Raw genomic sequence first — 14,156 nt, 5'->3', positions numbered from 1 at the left:
TCCAAAGGAATGTTTATATGTTAAAATAGACTTACGGGATCGGAGGCGGGGGGGGGGGGGTGGTGTCGGGCTAGGATTGTCTTTGCCCTTAGCAAAGTATTAACATCGAGGCAGTTGGGTCCCCAGAGGAATGTCACTCTGCCTGTTTCAAGGACTTGTCAATGGGCTGTAGGTAGTAAGGAAATTTAATAATTTTTTCTTCTGCCTTTGTTTCCCACATCATTCCTCCCTGAACAGTTTTGACCCTTAAATCTTTAAGGTTGCTGAGGGTGGAAGGTCTCATCTTCTGCAACTTCTTCCCGCTGAATAGGGGCATAGAGATGCCCCTGCCTACGGGTCAACATTGGTCAGCTGGGGCTTATATAGATCTAGGAGTTACAAAAGGCATAGGCAGCTGAATCCAAGGGAGACTGCATGTGTGGATCTCCCTGGGTGGAAGGGATCATCTCTTGGCTTGAAGTTATGGCAGCGAAGGTGTGTTGGCACCAAGTGGAGAGACATGGGAGAAAACAGCAAAACATGATAAGTACAACAAAAAGAAAAGCCCAAATAAGAGTCCTTTGATAGTTGACAAAAATCCTCTTCCAGTCCAGAAGTTTAACCAATCATTAAAGGAAAGAGAGGGATCGTCTAAAGGGCCAATTTGAGTATTCATGTCAGAAACCCAGAAATATTTTGTGGTAATCTGGAACATATATACAGCATTCTGTTTTTGTGATAGCAGAAGTTCCATCTTGTGTAGCAGTTAAAACATCTAATGCCATGCTATTATGTAAAACTGCCTTACACGTTTGTTTTACCTCAGTATTTAGTAGAAAAATGCTATTTTGAGTGTCATTTAGGGCTTTGACCTTGTACTTATTAAGAGCTTCCATGTGCCAAACAACACCCTCTGGTCCCAAAGAGGGAACAAAAATGAATGTTAGATGGTCATACCAATGAAACACAGAACGCGTCCACCGTTGCATTAAATTTGGAAGGTTGGTTGGGTTGGTAATGGTTTTAAGAATGCATCCGTACATCCAGGCAAAACCTAGTACAGTGGCCTATCCAGCCTGGGGGAAGCCATGGACACAAGTTAGAGCCGCATAGCCATTGGGTCCCGTTAGGAGACAGTCATCTAATTCTGGGCCTCCTGTAACTGCAGTCAAGATATCAAGGGTATTCAGTTTTGGAGGCCCATCTTTTGAATTTGTGAAATAAAAGACGGCTCGTTGTCACTTTATAGGGACCAAGGGAGTCCAAATCTACGGACAGTTTCTCTTAGCAAAGGTTTTGCCACCTCCGTGGCCTTTTTACCCAAATCAGGAGCCTGGTGTAAACCCTGTATTACCTTCTCTTGCTTATTTTTGGGTATAAAGACTTTTCCCTCATTGTTTTGTTTTGTTTTTTTTTAAGATTTTATTTATTTATTTGAGAGAGAGAGAATGAGAGAGAGCACGTGAGAGGGGGGAGGGTCAGAGGGAGAAGCAGACTCCCTGCGAGCAGAGAGCCTGATGCGGGACTCGATCCAGAGACTCCAGGATCATGACCTGAGCCGAAGGCAGTCGCTTAACCAACTGAGCCACCCAGGCGCCCCAATTCTTTTTTTTCTTTTATAATTTTTTTTAAAGATTTTATTTATTTATTTGAGAGAGAGAGAATGAGAGAGAGCACATGAGAGGGGGGAGGGTCAGAGGGAGAAGCAGACTCCCTGCGAGCAGGGAGCCTGATGCGGGACTCGATCCAGAGACTCCAGGATCATGACCTGAGCCGAAGGCAGTCGCTTAACCAACTGAGCCACCCAGGCGCCCGATTTTTCCCTCATTGTTAACAAGCCAGTCCTGTACATTTCTTGGTCTGAATAGGCTGGACTTAAGGACTTAATTGGAGTTAGGACTGGTAAAAGACTTATATTTGTTTATTTTGTGCTGCCTGCTTTGGCTGCACACTCTCCCAAATTGTTTCCTTTAGATGCTAAGGTCATATTCTTTGATGTCCTTTGAGATGAATTATAGTTACCTCCTGAGGTAGGTGTACAGCCTCAAGAAGAGTCCGAATTTCAGGCCCATATTTGATTGGGGAGTTATGGCTTGATAATAATCCCCTCTCCTTCCAAATCGCTCCGTGGGCATGTAGGACTAGGAAGGCATATTTGGAGTCAGTACAAGTATTACTTTTTAAGGCTTTGGCAATTGCAAGCATGAGTGAGCACTGTAGCTTACCCAGCTTTTCTTAATTCCTTTTTCCATGAAACTATTGCCATCAGCAAACCAACTGTCATCTGCATTTTTGATAGGGGAATCCTTTATTTATTTATTTATTTGACAGAGAGAGACACAGCGAGAGAGGGAACACAAGCAGGGGGAGTGGGAGAGGGAGAAGCAAGCTTCCCGCCGAGCAGGGAGCCCGATGCGGGGCTCGATCCCAGGACCCTGGGATCACGACCCAAGCCGAAGGCAGACGCCCAACGACTGAGCCACCCAGGTGCCCCTTGATAGGGGAATCTTTTAAAACTGGTTGACTAGAATAAACAAGATCAGTAACCTCTAAACAGTTATACTCTATAGAGAAGTACGATGGTCAGGTCCAGGCATAAGGGTAGCTGGGTTTAAAGTTTGACAGGTTTTAAGTATTATTTCAGGCGTATCTATAAGCGTAGCCTGGTATTTAATAAGTCGGCCTCCATCATCCATTGGTGACCTTTGGTCTCTAAGATATTCTGGACTTGATGGGAAGTCCTTCTAGTCAAGGACTGTCCCATAGTGAGCTTTGAGGCGCCTTTTACCAGGAGGGCTATTGTATGCTTGGCTAAAGCCTTTGTTTGCAATGGTATCTCAGTAGAGGTGACTTCTAGGATAAATATGACTATGAGGGATAAAGCCATCAAGAAGCCCTCTTTGTTTGAGGTCCATTGTTAACAGTATCCTAATTATAAAGAATCACTGGCAAGTGGGAGAAGACTTGTCAAGAGATAAGGGCATCCCCAAGTGCATCATCCAATCCAAACATAAAGAAAGTGGGGTCACCCATTATTTCCACAAGCCTACATAGTGGGGTATGCTCTGGCTTTTAGGGAACGATTTCATCATCCCAGCCACATAGAATTGGTCAAGGTGCTAGTTGAGTTATATAATCATTGGGGAATCAATCCCATTTTCCAGTTGTTTAAATAATCATATGCCCATGGGGTCCTGTTGTTATCCCCACAGAATAACAAGCATGAAGGGGCGCCTGGGTGGCTCAGTCGTTAAGCGTCTGCCTTCGGCTCAGGTCATGATCCCAGGGTCCTGGGATCGAGTCCCACATCAGGCTCCCTGCCCGGCAGGAAGCCTGTTTCTCCCTCTCCCACTCCCCCTGCTTGTGTTCCTGCTCTCGCTATCTCTGTCTCTGTCAAATAAATAAATAAAATCTTAAAAAAAAAAAAAAAGCATGAAGATTGTCTATACGAGCTATTGTGGCAATTTTTCTCAAGTTTACCTCAAGTTGTCTAGCATAGGTAAACAACAAACATTTAAAGACAATCAGATCTAGAATTTAACATCCACAAAGGTGTGTTATTGGAACATGATCTTTCTCTCTAAAATAACCCTTATTTCCAAAGATAACCAAATCAAGACTAATTTGTAAGTCCAATTTTAACAAACTTGGCCTAATTATTTATATAAGCTCAGCAAGAATAGTGATTGATCATATAGATCTTTTAGAATCTGTTTTGCTGGAACTTTTTTTTTTTTAAGATTTTATTTATTCATTTGGCAAAGGGAGACACAGCGAGAGAGGGAACACAAGCAGGAGAAGTGGGAGAGGGAGAAGCAGGCTTCCCATGGAGCAGGGAGCCCGACGCGGGGCTCGATCCCAGGACCCTGGGACCACGACCTGAGCTGAAGGCAGACGCTTAACGACTGAGCCACCCAGGCGCCCTTGCTGGAACTTTTTATAAGGAATCTCTAGGTTGAACTTTTAGTAGCCTCTCCAGGCCAGAAGCCAAGCCACGTGCTTGCCATCAGACATGCCTGCAATACCTGTAGATGTGGGCGGATTCCTCTTCATGAGGTTCCCAAACTATCTGGAAATTCTTGCACCTGCCAGGAAGTGACATTCTTTACTTACCTGGTAAGGCTGCTGGGAACTCTGTAAGCAAGGTATCAGACCAACATTTCCAAGGGGCTTTATGGTTCCAGGTTTCAAAATTGGACTTACAAATTAGTCTTGATTTGGCTATCTTTGGAAATAAGGGTTATTTTAGAGAGAAAAATCATGTTCCAATAACACACCTTTGTGGATGTTAAATTCTAGATCTGATTGTCTTTAAATGTTTGTTGTTTACCTATGCTAGACAACTTGAGGTAAACTTGAGAAAAATTGCCACAATAGCTCGTATAGACAATCTTCATGCTTGTTATTCTGTAGGGATAATAACAGGACCCCATGGGCCTGTTTCTTTTCTTTTTTTTTTTTTTTTAAGATTTTATTTATTTGAGAGAGAGAGAGAGAGCATGCACAGAAGAAGTGGGGAGGGACAGAGGGAGAGGGAGAAGCAGACTCCCTGCTGAGCAGGGAGCCCAACGTGGGACTCTATCCCAGGACCCTGGGATCATGACCTGAGCCAAAGGCAGATGCTCAACCGACTGAGCCACCCAGGTGCCCCAGTCAACTTTAGTTTCTTAAAGCTGTTTGGTCATATCTGAGTCTATGCATGTCTCTCTCAAATATGACATTCCAGTCAAAGCCTTGGTAAAATAACCAATGTTTCCAATGGTGTCCTGTTAAAAGGAGAACAGATTCTTGGGGCGCCTGGGTGGCTCAGTCGTTAAGCGTCTGCCTTCGGCTCAGGTCATGATCCCAGGGTCCTGGGATCGAGCCCCGCATCAGGCTCCCTGCTCGGTGGGAAGCCTGCTTCTCCCTCTCCCACTCCCCCTGCTTGTGTTCCCTCTCTCGCCGTGTCTCTCCCTGTCAAATAAATAAATAAAATCTTTAAAAAAAAAAAAAGGAGAACAGATTCTTATTAAACTTATGCAAATAACTATGATTGCCATGGAAGAAAGAATACTTACTGAGACCTTTTTAATTTCAGAGGGTTCAGGTAGAGGGAAAAGTTAAATGCATGAATTTGTTCACAAATGAATACTTTTATCACATTTCTGTAAGTCATAGGTATCTTAAGAGAAAGTTTCCTTAATCTGGAAGAGTGAACATTAGAGAACCAGCAATGTTTCAAACAAGTGTCACAAAACTATAATCATCATTTTAGTTCATTTAGTACCATGTTACTAATTCTTGTTTAATTTGAATGCAGCTTTTTAGTTAGTTCTGGAAATTCTTACCCATTTCAGTTTTGATCTTAAAGATATTAAATTCCTGTATTTGTCCTAAAAGTCCTTTTTATGAATCTCCTTGAAGATGAAACTCATTTTTTTTTAAAGATTTTATTTTATTTATTTGAGAGAGAGAGAGCATGGGAGGGGGGAGGGTCAGAGGGAGAAGCAGACTCCCCGCCGAGCAGGGAGCTCAATATGGGACTCTTTCTGGGATTCCAGGATCATGACCTGAGCTGAAGGCAGTCACTTAACCGACTGAGCCACCCAGGTGCCCCTAAGATGAAACTCATTTTGCAAGAGAATAAGAAAAACTATAAATGACAAAAGCTCAGAAACAGACATTGTTAATGATCTGATATGAGAGTTCATTATGATGCAATTGACAAGGAAACTCAGTTATTTCTGTGACATATAACACTTCAATAGCCATAATATCAAGTGATGTTGACCTTATACCAGAACGTAACATACCAAACAAATAGGCCTAATTAGTCAATGAGACTTTGTTCACGATTTCAATCTTGGGGAAGTTTGTTAAAGCACATGCCTAAATAGGATTAGGGATGGTCAAGGCGCCTGAGTGGCTCAGTGCGTTAAGCATCTGTCCTGGAATTGAGCCCTGCATCCCTGCATTGGGCTCTCTGCTCAGCGGGGAGCCTGCTTCTGCCTCTCCCTCTGCCTGCACTCTGCCTACTTGTGCTCTCTCTCTGTCAAATGAATGAATAAAATCTTAAAAAAAAAAAAAAAATCCTGGGACTCCTGGGTGGCTCAGTCGTTGGGTGTCTGCCTTTGGCTCAGGTCATGATCACAGGGTCCTGGGATCGAGTCCCACGTCGGGCTCCCTGCTCTGCGGGAAGCCTGCTTCTCCCTCTCCCACCCCCCGCCCCCGCTTGTGTTCCCTCTCTTGCTGTGTCTCTCTGTCAAATAAATAAATAAAATCTTAAAAAAAAAAAAATCCATTCACTTCAATCTTAGTCCATCCTGACCACACCTAAAATTTTTCCAAAGATTTCCCATCACAAACCTACAACTTTCCTTTGCATTCAGATTTTGTCCCAAGCCATTTCTTTCTAAACAACCAGTTTCATTTAGGACAAAATTACCTTCTTTTACCTTCAACAAAAATGTATTTCCAATCCTTAGATCTTTCTTTCATATGCAGAGTTGCTTTTCTTATTTCCATCAGTCTTAATTACAGTTAGTAGAATTTTTCACTCTTAGAAACCTTAGTCTCGGGGCACCTGGGTGGCTCAGTCTGTTAAGCGACTGCCTTCGGCTCAGGTCATGATCCCAGGGTCCTGGGATCACCTGCTTCTCCCTCTCTTCCCCACTTGTGCTTTCTCTCGCTATCTCTTTCTCTCTCAAATAAATGAATAAAATCTTAAAAAAAAAAAAAAGGAAAAAAGAAACCTTAGTCTCGTGAAAACTAAGTAGTAACCAGTTGTGAGCTGTTTCACCAGAACTCTTTAGACAGCAATTTTATGAACCGGTTAAGCACAAAGCATGTTTACCAACAGACCCAAATATTCCTTGTTTCTTTGCAATAAGAAGTCAAAAGCATAAACCTATGTCAGTTATCAATGATTTAGCACTTTATCCTATTTGGAAAAGACCTAGATGTCCAATGAATTTAATCCCATTTATCATCCAAGCAAAACTTTAAAGTTTCAGGTTATCAAAGACTTTGAAAGCTATCTTAACAATTACCTATGAAAACTTTGATGAGAAAGACAACCATCATTTTTGTCATCTTTTCGCTAACAAATTGCAAGAGATAACACGAACTTATTTGACCTTCAGTAAGCCTAGATAGAATAAAAGTTTCACATTTAGTGCTGATAACTTGAAAAGACCTGTCTGTCTTAATTAAACTAACAAACTTAACTTAGTTTAAATACTGAGTTATGTTCCACCTGGATCCTCCCCATTGTCAAATTTTACCTGAGATACTGGTGGAGAAATCAGGAGTGGGTGGTGTTAGGTCCACGCTCCTTGATAGTGAGGGTAGGAGGAGAAGCCAATGGTGCTGGAGGCACCGAGCCTGGTATAGAAGCCAGTTATGTAGGCCACGCCCAAGGTGGTGCGAAAACAGGAGGAGGGGGAGGGGAAGGCAGAAGAGGCAAAGTGCTGCTAGAAGACCCAGAAAGGGTTCCCAGTTCTAGAGTTCATCAGCTCCAACAGAGGAGCGAACACCATGTTTTCCCGCCAACGAGGGGGAACAGGCAGTCCTTGTCAGGCCAGAGAAGACAGGGAATTTCCCTGAAACAAAGGGAGTTTTGGCAGCTACTTGGGAATATTCCTTAAAGTACCCTGTCCCAAGGTAGACTAAGCACAGCTGGCTCTAGTTATAGCCATTAACCCGGAAAATGAGTGAGGGAGAAGCCCCCACATCTATTAGGAGGAGGAACAGTGAGAGAGAGAGTCAGAGTCCCCTTTGCTAGGGATGGCCTGCGTTTCCTCCAGCAACCTGGGTTTATTTGGAGGAGGCCTATTTAGATAATTATCATCCAGTATGTCAGGGGGAGTTTGCTAGTCAACACGTTCGGGCAAACACAGTCTGCAAGAGGCCCTTAGGTCGGGGTCCCCGTGTAGAGCAATGAAGGCCTAGGTATGAACAGTGAAGGTACCCTAGGTCCATTTACCCTATTTCCTGCAGAAAAGATCTGATAGATCCCACTGAGGCCATGCAGGGTTACAGGAGCCCGGTCCTTTCCTAAGTTTTGCAATCTGAATTGTTTCCAGTGGGTTAAAAGGCACCCCAAAGGAGAGTCCTTGGGAACTGAAGAGAAGGTCCATTACCTAGAAAATTCCCCCCCCCCCCCCCCCGACTCCCAGGTATCATCCCACGCACAGGATATGTCAGAGGTTCCTGGTGGCGAAGTCCCCCAAACAAAATGACCACCACCACCGTTAAAGGCCCCTGTAGGAGGGATGCTAGGGTCCCCCTGCTTCCCCATTGCATCCTAGGCTACAGATGGGTGCCTGGCATATGAACCGAAATACCGTGGCTTGAAGGTCATACCGTCAAGGTCACACCTTATTTTACCTTGCCTTTAAGAACCCGCCATTTTTATCCCATGGAGAACACTAGAAAAGTTTTACAAGGGGAAATTACCAAATTTTGTAGCTTAAGTAGTTATTAGAGTACATTGACGGAACACGGTAAACATAGAAGTCCATCATGATCTAAGCAACATTCCAACACATGTAGTCCTTATAGCCAACTTCCCTAGGAAACAGTCCTGGTTGGGTTTTAATTCAGCCGGGTACTGGTTTTGGCTGGCTCCCAGTGGAGGTCCCATGGCCAGAAATGGCTAGACCAGGGATGTGAAAGGGATCATATTAGATCAATCAGGAGTAAACCTCATGTGGGAGTCTTTTTTTTTTTTTAAAGATTTTATTTATTTATTTGAGAGAATGAGAGAGAGAGAGCATGAGAGGGGGTAGGGTCAAAGGGAGAAGCAGACTCCCTGCCAAGCCGGGAGCCCAATGAGGGACTCGATCCAGGGACTCCAGGATCATGACCTGAGCCGAAGGCAGTCGCTTAACCAACTGAGCCACCCAGGCGCCTCCTGACACGGGACTCTCAAGATTGGCAGCCGTCCTGGTGACTTAGGTGGCTGTCCCATGCCCAAGACAGACAACTTTGTATAAGGACAGGAATAAAGAGAGGGCATCAAGTTTCTGGGTCTTATTACCATTCCGGCCAGGTACTAACTTCCAGCCAAAAGGCAGACTTTCTCCTCCCCATAGAGTAGCCACGGGCTAGAGGATTGCAGCCTGAGCAATTGACATGCAAGTGTTCCAGTAAGACCATACTCCTTGAAGGGCCCCTGGAATGAAAGTAAAGGAAGAGGAGAGAAAAGTACTCACCAAGTTTGCACCGAGGCTCAGAGTCCAGTGTGACTCTGGACTCAAAGCCCTACGTTGGGCACCATATGAAATAGGAAAGAATGTTAGGGTTCAAAGCCGACGGCCAAGAAAAGAATTCTTGAGACATCTTTGGTGCAAAAAGGTGGTCATGAGGGGTGGCCCATTGTATACTTTCAAGGTGGGAGGGGGTTAGGGATCCCTAAGTCTCTAAAGAATTCTGGAAGCAAGGTTTCCAGGACCTTGAACAGGCTAGCTCTTGTTGGGGAAAGGTCATTTATTACCATCTGATAAAACCTTAGTCATGAGACCCTTCCGATGTATGTTGGTGGGCCATATGCTTGGGGGATGATTGCCAACACGTATCTTGGAGAATAGAAATAAAGGAAATTTCCAAAGGATTGTTTATATGTTAAGGTAGACTTGCGGGGTCGGGGGGGGGGGGGGGGGGGGGGGTGTCGGGCTAGGATTGTCTTTTGCCCTTAGCAGAGTATTAACATCGAGACAGTTGGGTCCCCAGAGGAATGTCACTCTCCCTGTTTCAAGGACTTGTCAATGGGCTGTAGGTAGTAAGGAAATTTAATAATTTTTCTTCTGCCTTTGTTTCCCACATCACCCACCACCGCCACTTTACCCTGAGGCATCTGAGTTCGCGACCCTTGCCCTTCCTGCCCTGACCCTCCCCTCCGGCTGCTGCTTCTTCCTGGGTCCTTCCAACAAATGCCACCTGCACTGACCTCTCCCTCTGTGCCTCCAGATGGTCACCATGGGCCAGTGCTACTACAATGAGACCATCGGCTTCTTCTACAACAACAGTGGCAAGGAGCTCAGCTCCCACTGGCGGCCCAAGGACGTGGTTGTGGTGGCCCTGGGGCTGACTGTCAGCGTGCTGGTGCTCCTGACCAACTTGCTGGTCATCGCAGCCATCGCCTCCAACCGCCGCTTCCACCAGCCCATTTACTACCTGCTCGGCAACCTGGCCGCAGCCGACCTCTTTGCTGGCGTGGCCTACCTCTTCCTCATGTTCCACACGGGCCCTCGCACCGCCCGGCTCTCGCTGGAGGGCTGGTTCGTGCGGCAAGGCCTGCTGGACACGAGCCTGACCGCCTCGGTGGCCACCCTGCTGGCCATCGCCGTGGAGCGGCACCGCAGCGTGATGGCCGTGCAGCTGCACAGCCGCCTGCCCCGCGGCCGTGTCGTCCTGCTCATCGTGGGGGTGTGGGTGGCCGCGCTGGGCCTGGGGCTGCTGCCCGCCCACTCGTGGCACTGCCTCTGTGCCCTGGACCGCTGCTCACGCATGGCCCCCCTGCTCAGCCGCTCCTACCTGGCCGTCTGGGCTCTGTCCAGCCTGCTTGTCTTCCTGCTCATGGTGGCTGTCTACACCCGCATTTTCTTCTATGTGAGGCGGAGGGTGCAGCGCATGGCGGAGCACGTCAGCTGCCACCCCCGCTACCGAGAGACCACACTCAGCCTGGTCAAGACCGTTGTCATTATCCTGGGTGAGTGAGTGCCCTCAGCTGGCCCAGGGTTGCAGGAACCCTGCTGCCCCCTCAACTCCCACGAGACATGGGAGGGGATCATTTGGGTGGGGAATGTTCTCCAAGGAGGTGACATCTGAGCAGAGACCTGAATGCTGGGGAAGGGAAGAGTTCCAGGCCGAGGGAACAGAAGGTGAGAGCCCCACAGGACCGGGCCAAATGCCTCCAAATAAGAGGAGGAGGAGGAGGAGGCCCGAGTGGCTGGAGAGAAGCAGGAGAGGTGGTCAGCACCGCCTCGAAGGGCACAGGCAAGAGTCAGATTTTGTTCTGAGTTCCGTGGGAAGCCCTCCCGAGTTCTTAGCAGGGAGCGATGAGGTCAATCTGGCTGTAGAGTGGTCTGAGTGGGGGAGGCGACACGTGCATCCCGTGAGGATACACGCCCCTACCCCAAGAACAAGGAATGACTCTTCCCCATGACCCCTCTTTCCCCCACCTGGTAACTGGCCTGTCCCACAGTGACCTCCTTTCCCCCACAGAACAAATCTCCATGTAGAAATGTCCAGCGCCCTGTCTACCATGTACCAGTCAGGAAAGGCATCCCTTTCTGGCGGACACATCAGAGAAAGGTGTCAGGCCGCTGTGGCCCTGCAAACTACACAGCTATTGTCTGAGCTCTGGAGGACCCCCCCACCCCGAGCCCTGAGCTCTGAGCTGTGGGTGCTGGGCCCCCAGAGCTGGCCCCGCTCACCTCAGGCTCCATCCTGCAGGGGCGTTCGTGGTCTGCTGGACGCCAGGCCAGGTGGTGCTGCTCCTGGACGGTCTGGGCTGCAAGTCCTGCAACGTTCTGGCCGTGGAGAAGTATTTCCTACTCTTGGCTGAGGCCAACTCACTGGTCAATGCCGTGGTGTACTCATGCCGAGATGCTGAGATGCGCCGCACCTTCCGCCGCCTCCTCTGCGGTCTGTGCCTTCGCCGGTCCACCCACGAGTCTGCCCGCTACGCACCCTCCACCCGAACAGGTGCCAGCACTCGCATCATGCTTCCAGAGAATGGCCACCCCCTGATGGACTCCACCCTTTAGCCAGCCTGGGACTTCAGTGGGCTGCTGCGCATGCCGCAGTATAGCCCCCGCCTGCTTGCAGATGCACCGGGCTCTACCTAAGCTGCAGGACAGACCCTCAGTCCGCCGTGGCACAACGCCCCTGCCAGCCTTCCCCAGGCCCACAGCTCTGCCTGCCTCCGGGGCCCGGGGGTGTGGGGTCATCTCTAAATGCCCAGGAGGGAGTCAGAGGGGGTTCAGGAATCTGCTCTTCAATCATCTCAGGTTGTGCAGTTTTTTAACTGACACTTTTTAACTGCACATCCCTGGTATACCTGTGGACCACTTCCTTGTCTGTGGTGGTGTGGGTGTTAAAGATGGGGGAGATGAGGGCTCTCTCAGGCCACTCTGCCCAGTGCGACAGGGTGACAAGGATGGCCCATGGATGCACCATCTGCCCGAAGCTGATTCTTTAGGGGCACAGACTGAGGGGTGCTGCGCATGAGCTGGGAAAAGGTTTTTGGCCCCTTGCAGCCTCTGGGGTCTTGCCTGTCCCAATTAGAATTGAGGACGTCTGTGGGGAGAGCATGATATAAGGAGTAAACCTTTCTTTCCACTGAGGTCTCCAGAGCATTTTCTGTCATCAGCTCAGATAGTCCGTCTGTCCCTGTGTTCCAGAATTGTCCGCCTCAGCTCGGGCTAGGCTGGGATCTCCTCAGCCCTGTTCTCTTTCCTCTTGAGCTCTGCACGGCTGTTACTCCATCTCTCTCTCTCTCTTTAAATCCTATACACAACATGGGGCTCGACCTCATAACCCCGAGATCAAGAGTGGCAGGCTCTCCTGACAGCCAGCCAGGCGCCCCTCTGCATCTCTCTTGTTGGAGGTCTTGCATCCGTTCTGCGTGTTCCCCTGCCTCTAAGTCCCTGCCCCCATCTGTCTCTGTCCTCTGGAGCCCACAGTGGTCTCTGACCTGCGTGAGCCCTCTTTCTCCTGCCTGCCCTTTCGTCTGGGTCCGGGTTATTAACAGTCAGGCGTGTCCATCCCATTGCGCACCCCACCACCTACATCCATCCATACCTACGGGCCGGGGGGAGTGGAGCCCGTGGAGCAGGATGCAGGATTTGAGAGCTGCCATTTCTCAAGCTCCTCGGATGTGCCTGGCACACTGATAAGCACTGTAGGTGCATTATTTAATCATTACTTTCATCTTGTGGTGCGGATGCACACTTTGTGGCTCAGAGAGGTTGCAATCTGGCCTGTGGTTACACAGCTTCCAAGGGTCACAGAGATGAATCAAGGGACTAGAGAGAGGCCCCTGGAGAAAGAGTTTTGGATCCCCACAATGTCCCAAGTTGGTCACGACCTCAGCCTGGTTTTCCTCACCTCACCTCACAGCCCCCCAGGTCTTCAGACATGCCATGATGAGCCCCCTCTCAGATGCTCATGGAGGCACCCTGCCAGGTACAGTGTAGACCAGAATCTGGATTCTCTGCTTCCACTTCACCAGGGAGGAGACAGGGTTATAGCTCTACTCAAGGTTCACATGCTAAATAACAGCTAGAATGTGGACTCAGGCCTCCCATTAGAGGCCAAATTCTTAAACCACTAAAGTACACATCATGGAAGAACCAAAAACATCGAAGTCCTTCTACATTAAATGGGGCTAGGTTTCCCTTGGAGAAAACCTCCCCTGCCCTAAGACAGCTCTGTGTGGAGGCAAGAATGAACTGGGTTGCTGGGTACTTCAGGATCCAAGATGGACAGCAAGACTTCCAGGGCTGAGGCCAGAATCTCCAGAGATGGTGACCCAAGCGAGCCCTGTACACCATGGGCCTGGGCATAGGACCATGAAAGATGCAGTCCTTACCTCTGTGGAGCTCCAGGCCTACTGGACAGACAGACACTTTGGGTGCCAAAGCCAATTCCTATGGGGTGGGGACGCGAAGTCCTCCCAAAAGCAGCTCTGTGTTTCACTTGCTCTTACATCAGCTTCCCCCAGGTTCTAACCCACACTCCTCTGGTCTCCTTTGGCATCTTGTCGCATTGGTTTTTCCCTCCCTTGTAGGTCTCTCCGGCCTTCAAGCTTTGGCCCCTAAAGCTTTCAGCCCCATGCCCCCACCACTGTTCTCTGAAGAACACCAAAATTACCCACAACTTTTAGGCTTCCTGTGCAGGGCTGAAGTGTTGCGCAGGGCAACAGCTCTCCATGGGCCCCACACGTTCTAGTACTTCCTCTTACTGGGGCCCAGTGTTGGGTTTCCTTAATCAGGGAGCTTTCGAAGTGGTTCCTAACACTGGCCCACATCACTCATTTCCATTCGCTGCTGTCTTTTTTTTTTGGAGTCCTCCAATCCAATCACCCCAGATGTTTTGAGTTTCCTCTCCAGCAGCAAAGGGAAGAAGATGGGCCCTGTCCTGAAGGGTTCCCAGAGAGGCTGAGAACTCTTTATGAGCCTGCATCTGGCATC

General features: G+C 48.4%; 1 protein-coding gene across 1 annotated transcript in view; it reads left to right on the top strand.

Annotated features, from left to right (window-relative positions):
• Positions 1 to 12,250, top strand: part of LPAR2 (lysophosphatidic acid receptor 2) — a 13,425-nt gene extending 1,175 nt beyond the window's left edge. Inside the window, exons 2-3 of the mRNA XM_032412261.1 lie at positions 9,928 to 10,669; positions 11,416 to 12,250. Coding sequence (XP_032268152.1) covers positions 9,928 to 10,669; positions 11,416 to 11,729 — 1,056 coding nt within the window. The 3' untranslated portion in view covers positions 11,730 to 12,250. The remainder of the gene's footprint in view (positions 1 to 9,927; positions 10,670 to 11,415) is intronic.
• The last annotated feature ends 1,906 nt before the right edge of the window (positions 12,251 to 14,156 follow it).

Source organism: Phoca vitulina, unplaced genomic scaffold, assembly GCF_004348235.1.
Source record: "Phoca vitulina isolate PV1807 unplaced genomic scaffold, GSC_HSeal_1.0 scaffold13, whole genome shotgun sequence".
NCBI lineage: Eukaryota > Metazoa > Chordata > Mammalia > Carnivora > Phocidae > Phoca > Phoca vitulina.
Note: the sequence above shows the minus strand (reverse complement) of the source record. Positions and strands in the feature narration are given on the sequence as shown.